The sequence below is a fragment of the Acanthopagrus latus genome, chromosome 11, assembly GCF_904848185.1.
Source record: "Acanthopagrus latus isolate v.2019 chromosome 11, fAcaLat1.1, whole genome shotgun sequence".
Taxonomy (NCBI): Eukaryota; Metazoa; Chordata; class Actinopteri; order Spariformes; family Sparidae; genus Acanthopagrus; species Acanthopagrus latus.
Window position 1 is genome coordinate 7,714,875 of NC_051049.1, and position 10,462 is coordinate 7,725,336.

General features: G+C 43.8%; 1 protein-coding gene across 1 annotated transcript; it reads left to right on the top strand.

The window, feature by feature from the left end:
* Positions 1–20: 20 nt before the first annotated feature.
* rabggta (Rab geranylgeranyltransferase subunit alpha) lies at positions 21–7,512 on the top strand. The gene is made up of 17 exons (XM_037113951.1): positions 21–122; positions 467–505; positions 676–786; positions 1,168–1,292; positions 1,407–1,594; positions 1,699–1,956; positions 2,119–2,202; positions 2,309–2,391; positions 3,441–3,536; positions 4,541–4,646; positions 4,745–4,796; positions 4,888–4,976; positions 5,067–5,155; positions 5,232–5,348; positions 5,454–5,567; positions 5,719–5,806; positions 6,781–7,512. Exons 2-17 carry the CDS (start codon positions 503–505, stop codon positions 6,927–6,929), a joined length of 1,752 nt encoding a protein of 583 aa, XP_036969846.1. The 5' UTR covers positions 21–122; positions 467–502; the 3' UTR covers positions 6,930–7,512.
* Positions 7,513–10,462: the final 2,950 nt, after the last annotated feature.

The following is a 10,462-nucleotide window of genomic DNA, read 5'->3' on the forward strand; positions in this document are numbered from 1 at the left end:
TCACGAGACGGAAGTGAAACATTGTAGTCGTTGGAAATCCTGATAGTGACATGACAAATCAAACAGCTTTCTGAAAAACACAGCAACAAGCCGAGTACAAAAACAGGGGTGTGTGTTACGGTACGTGCAACGTGTCGTTCAGTGTCAATCTGTTACGAAGATGTTTTTTGTGTGTGTGTGCGTGTGTGTCGCCGCTTGCTGTTATTCTGTGCTGGTTTGAATGAGTGTTGTTTAGTGACATCGGAGCTAATTAGCAAGCTAACTTCAGACTTCAGGCTGTTTGTGTTGAGTGTCTGAACCTACTGATGGCTATATACACACCGAGGACAAGCTAAAGGCTGAGCTGATAATGTTGACTTGTCATAACTTTTGTGCACGTCTTGTCAGCTCTGTATGCGACTGTGGAATCGTTTTCCAGGCCTAGCTTAACCCTCAGTATCGCTCCTCATTTTCCACTATAAACAGGTTTTTTTCTGAGAAGTCTCCATCACAAACAGCAAGCATGGTAAGAGTTTTAACATGTACTACTTTTGAAATGTAGGTAGGCATATTGACGGCTTTATACAACCTTTCATAGTGTAGAAGGAATCAATTATTTATACTTCCCCTTTAGCAGCACCGTTAACTGCACGTACTGAACCCCACCCCCCCTTCTTATTTTTTTGCTTCTGACAGCATGGAAGAGTGAAGCTGAAATCCACAGCCCAGCAGGAGGAGGAGAAGAGGAAGGAGCGAGAGAAGAAACTGAAGATATACGTGGCCGCACGAGATGCCTGCTTTTCAAAGGTTATTGAGAAAGACACATTTTACATTTCATTGTTGAAAATAGCCCCGATCAAATGTGCTTACTTGTCCTGTTTGAGTAACTTTTGATAACCTTGCCCAGCAGTTTTTAGGAAATTAGCCTTACATAAGTATAATCCATTGGCCTTTTCTCAAAGCGTGTCTTCGGTGGAGATAAATGGGCTTATGGCAGAGCACCACAGACAGGATAGGGAGTCTGAATGTATGGACCAATTTAAAGCAAGACTAACCTTATGTCTTCAAGCTCCCTTTGAAGTCTTAAAATGTCATGTTTCAGTGACTAAGCCGTGCCTATTTATCACTTGACTTGATCCTGCCAGTTTTCTACTCTGGGTAATGGCCTCATACCTTTCTCTTTGATAGAGGAAGGAAGGTATTTGCGATGATGAGGCTCTCCAGCTCACCCAGCAGCTGCTTTCATCCAATCCTGACTTTGCAACCCTCTGGAACTACAGAAGAGAGATCCTGATGCATCTGGAGACTGTGAAGTTAGACCATTACCAGTTCTTTTGCCAGCTGTAGATTTTCAGTATTACAGTTTTTGATTGTAAGCTGAAATGGAGGAGGACATTTATGTTCTTGTTTCTTGATATCTGCTCCAGGGACGAGGATGAAATTCAAAAGGTTTACATTTCCGAGCTGTCATTTCTGGAGTCTTGCCTGAAGGTGAACCCAAAGTCCTACGGCAGCTGGCACCACCGAGGCTGGGTCTCAGCCCGCTTGCCTCGACCAGACTGGGCCAGGGAACTGAGCCTGTGTGATCGCTGCCTCAGCCTGGACGACCGCAACTGTGAGTAATGAAAAAGGGGAGCTGCCATAATTGTAAAGATTCTGATATGTTTCTGTGTGTGTCACCACGCTGTTTCCCTCCGTGTCTCACACCATCTCCACCAGTCCACTGCTGGGATTACCGCCGGATGGTTGTGAAGATGTCTGGTGTGCCCGTAGATCAGGAGCTGGCCTTCACTGATCGTCTCATTGGCTCCAACTTCTCCAACTACTCCAGCTGGCACTATCGCAGCACCTTGTTGCCGCTGCTGCACCCAGAGTCTCCTGAGCCTCCGTCGCCGTGCCGCGAGCCGCCCCACTCCTCCCTTCCACCCTCTCCACAAACCCACTCTCATCGCGTCTGTGAGGAGCAGCTCCTCAAAGGTGAACCTGATTAAAACTCAGCAAATGAGTTGTGACTGTGTAGTCAGCAGTATTTAGTTGTGACAGACAGGGGGCAGTCTCAGGCTTTACAATGGCTGTATCATAGCAGTAGTCCCCTGTGCAATTAAACACTTTTCTAAATACACCCATTTGTGTTTTCAGAATATGAGCTTGTACAGAATGCTTTCTTCACTGACCCCAACGACCAGAGCGCCTGGTTCTACTACCGCTGGTTGCTAGGCAGAGGTATGTCCACACGCATGAACGTACACGCTGGCGTTTCTATGCATGCAGCTGTTTGCTCTGCTCAAACATGAGGTGCACCAACCTGAAATACGTTTCTTTTTAACAGCGGAACGTGAGGAGATGATAAGCTGTGTGTATGTCAGTCGGGAAGAGGAGCGGGTGGCCGTCGCCTTCTCACGGCCTGTTAATGTGAGTGAGCTCTTTCACGATTTCTTTGAGGAACTGAGCTTTTGTTATTCATGCAGTCTTGCGGTTACACATATTTCTCTATTCTGAGTTCACTTTTGGAAAACTAAACGCGTGACTCTCTTTACCAGCTTGGGACTCAGCACAGCAGTTAATCTCACTGACATCGTATGTCTACAAATGAAAAACACACCAACCTTTTCTTTCTTTTTTTTATTTTACCACAATGAAAAGAATGACACAACATCTGGCAACACTATTTATATAGTGCACTTCACAACATGTTACAGAGGCATAGATATACATTTAAAATAAGACATGAAGATTTTTTTTGAAAATAAGCAAATAGACAGTTACCAGGTTAATTGTTGTGCCTTACAGTATGTGCAGATTTACCAAAAGCACACACAGTCTTTACTAAAGCAGAAGAACAGATAGTTGTGTTTAAGAGGCTGGCAAACATAGAAGTACAGTACAGAAGTGCAGATTTAAGTACAGGCTCTGAAATGAACTCACAGTGTAAAAGTAAAACATGTACTACCAACCACCTCTATGCAAAGCTAACTGAACCTCATGTCTGATTAATGTAATTCGAAGTACATGAAAGGTGTAATCGGTAGGATTTCTATGAGCTGTTTGTAAATTCACTAGACAGAAAATGAAGTTACCCGCATTTACCAGTCGCTTTAGTTATGTGTGTTAAATGGCAGGAAAAAAAACTTGACTCTGACCCTGATCTGATCCTTGATAAGCACGTGAGAAAGACGACTGAAGAAACACCCCCTGTGGAGACGAGCTGTCATGAATATATTGTTGCAATATTCTCCAGTAGGTTTATTTTCCTAAAAAGTCCTTTGAGGGATACAATGCAAAAACAAATGAGTATGCTATATATTCACAACACAATCTACATGCATGTCATAGTGACAGCAACAGTGCTTATCAGACATGTCCTCTGCATTCATCAACAGCTTAGCGTCTACATCACACCTGAAGTCTTCTTCATATCCCCTCTTGGCTTCTTGTCTCTCTTCCTGTCTCCGTTCTGTTAGGCGCAGTCCGTCGGCCTGCTGCTGGTGCTCGACGGTCAGCCCCAGAGAGTGGAGTGGACAAGTGTCCACCCGCGCTTCAAACACAGCCCTGTTTGGGTATCCTTTTCCTTTGGGCTCTGACATTATTGTTCAACTTGACTGTGTGCTGCTCACTGAACGAGATCATAGTTTTAACATTCTCTTCTTGTCGTTCTTGGCATTCCACATGCTCATAAAATGCTGCGGTTTGTGCGGGTAAAGCGTTCCAGCATACCTGAATGGAATGTTATTGTAAACTTGACGTGAAGTGGAAATCCTGTTATAGTGTTGGGGTTTTTTTGGGTTTTTTTTTATAGCTTGTCTAACTTGTCAGGGCACAGTGACACAGAGTGTCGTCAGAAAGACGACTGGTGTTCATACCGTACCGTAGGAGGACTGTTGTTGATGAATTCCTCACAGCCTCAGCAGAGCTGAGCTTCCTGTAGCAAGAAACATGGTGGCTTCATTCCTGAAAGATGTGAAATAAAGATCATTTCCATAACTAACATGGAGAAGTAGGTGGTACGGTTATAATGAATGAAATTTTATTCACATTCAATTACTATTTTGGTTTTTGAATTGAGTTTCAAATGTCAATGTTCATATTTTATATGATCAATTTAATTAAATGTGGATTAAATCAGACACAACATTTTTTTTTCCCCCTAAAATAACAAGATAATTACAATAACAACTTGTTTATGTCATTATCATGAAATAACAACTGTTGTTTCCCGAGATAACGAGATCAGCAATCATGAGCAAATAAGTCGAGAAAACAAACAAAGTTTAACGAGTTATAATGGGAAGACAGAGGAAGTAATAGATTCGACTCATAACCATAATGACTATTTTGCCATTCTGTCAAGGAAGTTATATTTATTCATAAAGCTCAGCTCGGTCACTCTGCTGTACTGGCATGGAAATGAGCTGTGGACTTACTATGCACGCTCACACGTTGACCCGGGTGGGTTTCACTCAGACGTGCCTAATTTATGTTGCAATCGAATGCTTCCTTTTTCACTTGTTGTCTTTGTTTTTTGTTGTTGGTTTTTTTTTTTCTAACCTTAACGCGGCCTCAGATCTGTGCTCTTCCTCCTGGAACAATAAGCGACATGACAAATGAACATAATCTGACTGTGCACTGGACTGAGAAACACACACACAGAGACTGCGCTCTGTACACAGGTGATACATCCATACACCATCCGTCTTTTACACATGATCTGTCTCTAATGGATGTTTCCTCCAGCTTCTTTACACTGTGAACTTTTGACTCGCAAAAGGTCGGACCGAGAGCTGGTGTCGGGACTCTGCTACGGATCAGGAACTTTTCAGGTATTGTGTGTGTGTGTGTGTGTGTAACAGTGGCAGGGCATTGTGGGGATTCTGTTAGGAGTGCAGACTCAGTGTGCTGTGTTTTCCTCAGGAGTGAACTATCTGTAGAGAAGACTTCGGTGTTGCAGTCGGAGCTACAATCATGCAACCAGCTACAAGAACTGGAGCCGCTCAATAAGTGTAAGTGCCTTTAAATGCATCACATCTTGCTTCACATCAAAACATAATACTGAAGTTGGTTGATCATGATGTTTTGATGTTCAATCGCAGGGTGCTTACTGACCATCATCCTCCTGATGAGGGCGCTGGACCCTCTGGGATATGAAAAAGAGACACTTGCTCATTTTCAGACGCTGAAGGTGAGTACGGACCATGCAGGGAGTCGGACACGGTCGAGACAGATCACTGATTGAACGCTGTCGTTTTGTCCCTCAGGAGGTGGACTCCATGCGCTGTGCATATTACAGCGACCTGTGCAGCAAGTTTATGATTGAAAACACCATCTTGAAAATGGAATACGCTGAAGTGCGCGTCTTCAGCATTTCTGACAAGGTTCAAGATTCAAAATCTGACAATAGATTTTATTTGCTTTTGTCCCTTTGTCCTCCTTTTGTCTGGAAAAGTTCTGTAAAGTAATTTCTTTTTTCCTTCTAACAGAACCTGACCACCTTATGCCACCTGGATCAGCTGTTATTGGTAACCCACATCAATCTGTCCTCTAATCAGCTGCAGCGGCTTCCTCCTCAGTTCGCCATGTTGCAGTGCCTGGAGGTGATAAAAGCTACAATTCAAATCCAATTATCTGTCCTGCATGAACGTCTTTTCTTCTGCTTTTGTGCCCCACAATTGGTAGATTAGTATGAAATGTATCGATTAATTCCTTTTCTGCAACATGATTAAACTGACTTCTTCACGCTCTCAGGTCCTGGAGGCTGATAACAACTCTATAGAAAGCCTGGAAGGAGTGTATCACCTTCCCAAACTGGAGGAAGTCCTCTTGAAGAATAACAGTATCCTTGAATCAGTAGTTTAAGATCCAAAGTTTCTTTTCTGTATAAAGTCCTTTAAAGGTGCACTACGTAGTTTTTTTGTACGGGGTGAGGGATAGATTTTTTGTCTATGCCTAAACAAACTAAATAAACTTCATTTTTAATTAGTGAATAAGCTGAACAAACAAACTGACCTTAAAGGCTTCGTACAGTTTTACTTTGTTTATATGTGGCGGACCCTGCCGCCTTTCTAGCTTCAAACTGTGTTCTAGGACCTTATTCTCCTTTGAGAACAGCCTGTTTATTCAGTCATGGGCATAAATAAACACTTAATACCTCATAAATATTATAGATATTAAAATTCTGAGTTTGAATTCCGTCTTCAAAGCAACATGATGCCCCCTTTTTAATCCTGTAGCATCGGTGCACATTACAGCCTCTCTCACAGTGTACAAGTGACTCAAGGAATGTGTGAATGAGCTCTGAGCATGCGGGGCTCCAACCTGCAAAACAAACCCTGCTAAAGAGCGCGAGGCAGCCGACGGTGTGTGAGGAGCGCGATGTAAAAGAGGCACTGCACACAAGGATGTTTGGAAAATTGCGGCGGTTAACAAGACTCTTCAGCGCTATGCATGAATAATTTGTTTGCACCTGAAACTTGGAGTAAATAAAATCAGCGTAGCAATTTCACAGAGCAAACAGCATCATTAAGAAGGGAAGAGACACTTAACAACACATCAGCACCGCGCACTCCTTCCCCTTCACGCCTCAGCTCCCCCTCGAGAGGAAATTAATGTAGTTTGCCTGTCATGACTCTGAGGCTTTGATTTGTTTTTGGTTTTTTTTCCCTTTAGACTTGAATTACAGCTTCAGTTCCAAGATTTATATTTAGGGAAATGAGTTAATGTCCCAGTGTCATATTTGACATGTTGATCCTACTTTTGCACCAGTGTTGTAATCACTGGGAAAGCTTTTTCATTAACCCAGATGTGCAGAAATCTCTACGGTGGCAGATCTCCAGCCGCTGGCCTCCTGCCCCAAGCTGAAGCGCCTCGATCTCCGTGGCAACCCCGTCACTCAGACGGCCAACGTCGAGTCTGAGCTGGCCGAGCTGCTGCCCTCAGTCACAGACCTCCTGCTCTGATCGGGAATCACTGCCCCCCCATCCCCCAACGTCGTCCCCGTCGTTCAGTCGTCCTTCACATTCTCGGGCGTGTTTGTTTGTCTGTCAAAGAAAAAGGGGGTGTTTTCAGCCGTCTTATGACTCCATCTGTTCCACTTCACATCATCCTCCCCGAGGGTCTGAGAGCATCACGCTTCACAGCGTGCATCAGGAGCGTCTCTAACACCATCACCGAAATGTCTAGATGTATGTGCGTGTATGTTTGAGTGAGTGTGTAATAACCATTGGTGCATTTCTTTAATTGTGTGTGCGTACGGATGTCCTTAAAGCAACAAACCCAGATGCATGCAGAAACACTGACAACAGAGTAAACTGACTGTGTACGGATTGGCGTGCAGCAATGCTGGCTTATTGCTTCTATGAGCTTTAAAACGGTTGAATATACAGAAAAGCTTATAACTAATGTTCATAGCATCACATAACTCACTCACATTTTTTTTAAAGGGTTGTGTAAAGCATTTAATATATGACACTATACTGTTGCACAGTAAGTCACAGATCCAGTAATAAAACAGCACACATTGTGTCACTGCCTTCCAAAAAAGCCTCTTGTGTTTTATTTTCTGTTGGAATAAGAAGAATGAACATCAGATGTACGGACTTTCCTGAATGCATCTCGAACTAACCCATAAGTGATGTGCATTGAAAGCTGCGCGAGGGTCACAGGCATCAGGTTCTCATTACGTTACCGTGTTTGTGAAATCATCCAACTTTGCAACATATCAAGTCGATGTTTGTTTTGCTCTGATGTCATGGCACTTTCCAAGGAAACCTTTAGGCACGAACTGTCACTTGGGAGTGTCTTATCAAAACAAATCGGCAGAATTTTTTGATTTGAAAAAAAAAATGCCACACCTCGGAGCTCATAGCGCAAAAAGACACTGAAAAAAACCCCCTCAAACAAGCCTGTAGAGACACATGCAAATTCAGCCATATAACCATTGCAGGTTGGGAATTGAAAAGTTGAATTCCATGACTGACACCACAGTGAGTTCGCTTACGTGCTCCTCTAATTTTTGCACATGTGACCGAGCCCTGACGGCTGGAACACACATCCTGCGTGTTGTGTGTATTCTCTACATGTTTTGTGACATATTCTACAGAAGCAGACATCAAAACTGTGATGAAACCCTGGTATGATGTTGATGTGACTGTCTACAGGCTGTTTTCAGGTCTTCAGATCCACGCCAGTGTCACGGTAAAAATAGGCGCCACTCTGAATCTGTAGCCTTCGCTCGACAGGCGTGTGAGAGGCGCGACTCGGTTTGGCTGCTCTAACCTGGGAACTTGGACGTTGAAATAAACGAGCAAGACGTTAATACGTGTAAATGCACCGTCAATGTGTTCAGCCTGGTGTGTTGCCTGTGTGGGGACACGTGTGTGAGCAGCCATCACGCGTTGAACAAGCAGGCAGTGTGGGCCGAGGGTAAGGTAGTGAATGTGGACACACTGAGCTCTGCTGGCTGGTTTGTCGTCCACTTGAAGGCACAACTCACATACACACACACACATTTTCTCTACTGGTTGTGGCTCCAACTTAAAGTGAAACTCTCGCCAAAATGAAACCAAGGCTTTTTTCGAGTAAAAGCATCATTTCGACGAAAGAGCCTCTTTTAAGATCGACCGTATTTTCCTTTTCGGCTCAAACTCATTTTCAGTGGGAGTGCACGGGGCACTTTTACGCTAGCATCAAAATCGCTATTTCTAAAACACTAAGAAGGCTCGAAACAACATGAAACTTTGCTCGTAGTACCACCAGGGTCTCTACACATAGCTCAACTGAACCACCTCAAATTCACTTTTCACTTCACTTTAACAGGTCAAAGTTCACCAAGGTTGAATTCCACGCAACGCCAAGATGCAGATTTGATTCGCCACAAGTCTTATTTTGGCCCTTCGTGTGTATAGAATGCAGCTGACGGGAGGCGAACAGCGATTTTGCATGTGTGACCGCATGTTGACTAGCACTAATCACAAGGTGCAGCTGGTTTTCAGGTCAGTAGCAGGTTCCTGCCACTAAGTAGTGCAAAAAAAACCCAAAACAAATTGTCACGTATTAAACAAGACCCGCGGTGCCACGTCTAAACATGTCAGCAGCAGTTGTAGCCTGGCTGAGGTGGAGGTGGTATGTCAGAGTCTGCTGCTCAGTAATTTACAATAGAATCACCTGTGACTCACAAGAGCGTCTGTACATTAGAGATTATATGTGACATATAACTGGCCAACAGGTTTCAGTCACACGTGGTCAGCTCACATGATCGCACGAGGAATGAATGTTGTGCGACTTTGCTTTTTAACATATTGATAATAAGTTGGCTTTTTCTTAATGTGGAGTTTCAGACGGATTTAACCAACAGTGAGATGACTTTCAGAATATCATAGAACAACAATTTAGTGACTCTGAAGGTCCAGACCCCCTGACGAGGACCCATTCAACGCCTTCAAAGCTGCTCTAGGGTCAGCTCTCCAGCGGCAGGTTGCATCACTTGCCTTTAGGGATAAATCCAACTTTGAGACATATCAAGCTGACTTTTGTTTTACTCTGATGTCATGGCCCTTCCTCAGGCAAACCTTGAGGCAAGAACTGTCACTTGGGAGTGTCTGACGCGGGTTTGGAGATTATTTTTAAAAAGCTGCCAGCAGGTCTTAATCATCGTTCCACCAACAACGTCTTCTTGAGTTTTCATGGACCAGCCACGGGAGGAATGCCGCTCTCGTCCCTGGAGCCTCACCCACTGCATGGCTAAAAACTGAACAATGCTTTTCCTGTCAAATGATTAGCCAACGATCATATTTTACAGGTACGTGCAGTGACGTCACTGGTATCCCTCTCAATGATGCAATATATGATTCGCTGCTTTTGTTTGGAGTTGAACCGTCACACAGTTGAGAAACTCGCTGAAGAACAACCGAACCAGTCGGTGTGAATAACCCAGATTATGAAGACATCCATCTTACTTTCTACGTCTTTACTCGTGTGGTAAATATCATGCAAAGCCGACAGACCTACTCCCTAACAGTGTGTCAGACCTTTTCAGAGAAAAAGGTGTGTACCCTCCCACCCAGTGGGTGAGACACCTGTCGCTGTGATGGATGAAGAGAAGACGCCTTGACACGTGACACTGCATCCATAAAATTGTTTATTTTTTTTCATTAGTTTCAAGGTCCTGGTATTGTGGTATTTAAATATCTTTTTTATTTCTAACTATGAGTGCTTTATATCAACCTTCACTCTCTTTCTCTCTGTACAGATCATAAATAAATCAGGGTGGAGCACAAGCCTGAGGGACTACAACTGCTGCTCCCACCTGAAGCTGGAGATAAATGTTCTGTAGTCGTGAGGACGTATCTTGTTATCAAGAAGCTCAAATGATCACCACTATTGCTCAATCTGATGTTTGGCTCTGCACCAAAAATGCCCTCAGTTGTTGTTTCTGGAGGAGTGTCAGGCCTCGCTGCCGCACAGACAGCAGCGAGGCGTGTTCTCACAGTCT